Source organism: Nannochloropsis gaditana, assembly GCF_000240725.1.
Source record: "Nannochloropsis gaditana CCMP526 unplaced genomic scaffold scaffold064, whole genome shotgun sequence".
Classification (NCBI taxonomy): Eukaryota; class Eustigmatophyceae; order Eustigmatales; family Monodopsidaceae; genus Microchloropsis; species Microchloropsis gaditana.
Genome location: NW_005803889.1, coordinates 30,090 through 31,298, shown reverse-complemented (window position 1 = coordinate 31,298; position 1,209 = coordinate 30,090). Strand labels below are relative to the sequence as shown.

General features: G+C 58.9%; 1 protein-coding gene across 1 annotated transcript in view; it reads right to left on the bottom strand.

Annotated features, from left to right (window-relative positions):
• Positions 1 to 54: 54 nt before the first annotated feature.
• Positions 55 to 1,209, bottom strand: part of HEMF (coproporphyrinogen III oxidase) — a gene marked incomplete at both ends in the record, with an annotated part of 1,944 nt that continues 789 nt past the window's right edge. The window contains 3 exons of the mRNA XM_005855970.1: positions 55 to 570; positions 901 to 953; positions 1,158 to 1,209. The exon at positions 1,158 to 1,209 is cut by the window's right edge and continues 231 nt beyond it. Of these exons, the coding sequence (XP_005856032.1) occupies positions 55 to 570; positions 901 to 953; positions 1,158 to 1,209 (621 nt within the window). The remainder of the gene's footprint in view (positions 571 to 900; positions 954 to 1,157) is intronic.

The window sequence follows — 1,209 nt, the reverse complement described above, 5'->3', positions numbered from 1 at the left end:
GGCCTCCATGATCTCCGCCTCGGGACTCCCCTCCACGGGGCGGTGGTCATACTCCCACCGAGCCGTCTCCGGGAGGGACATCAGGATGCTTTCGATCCGCCCCCCCGTTTTGAGGCCGAAGACCGTGCCCCTGTCGTACACCAGGTTGAACTCCGTGTACCGCCCGCGCCGGATCTGCTGCCATTTTTTTTCCTCCTCCGTGTAGGCGTCATCCTTGTGCTTCTCGATGATGGGCAGGTAGGCTTCGGTCACCGTTTGCAAAAGCTCCTCGCTGAAGGCGAAGTGCTGGTCGGGACTCTTGTCGTTCTGGTCGTCGAAAAAAATACCCCCCAAGCCCCGGGTCTCCCCTCGGTGCTTGATCAAGAAGTACTCGTCCGCCCATTTTTTGAATTTCGGGTAGTAGGCCGCGTCGTGCTTGTCGCAGACGCGCTTCAAGGTCCCGTGGAAATGCGTCATGTCTTCGGTGTTAAGGTAGGAAGGGGTGATGTCCATGCCCCCCCCGAACCACCAGGCGCCCCCCTCCGTCTCGAAGTACCGGTAGTTGAAGTGCATGGTGGGGCAGTGCGGGTTCTGAGAGAGGGAGAAAAGGAGGAAAGAATCGAGAAAATAAGCAGTCGAGTCCTGACCCGTTCCTGCCCCCAGGCTCCACCCTCGATTGTACCGCATCCGAGGCGCAATCGCACAACTGCGCCTTCATCGCTCCCGATCCCCATATATATATATGAACGTGCTCTTCCATTCATGGATTTCCCCCCACACCAGCCGGCTGCCCCCAGACCCCTCTTCCTCTACGCCCCCCCCCACGTGCAGAGCGGTTAAGGTCCTCCTCTAGCTCCTCCCCTTCCCTCTCTTCCTTAGGATCTGCACCACCTCCCCTCCCATTCTCTCCCCATCACTCACCCTGGGGTGCATGACTGAGCTCAAGCCACAGGCGAAAAAGGGGACGCGTTCTCCTGTTCGCGGAGGAAGGGGAGGATGGTGGCGGCCGCGGGTGAGTCCAGCGTCCCACGGCATTGGAAGGGAACACGAAAATCTCAGACACATGTACCAAAGAAATGTCACCATCACAGTATATGCGGCCACAGCGTGCCAAGAAAATGTAAAGATGCCAAGGCCTCTCTTTTATTCCTCCTCCGCGAGGTCCGAGTCCCATTAACCTTTCCCTCCCTCCTTCCCTCCTCCCCTCCCTCCCTCCCGGCCTCCCTCTTT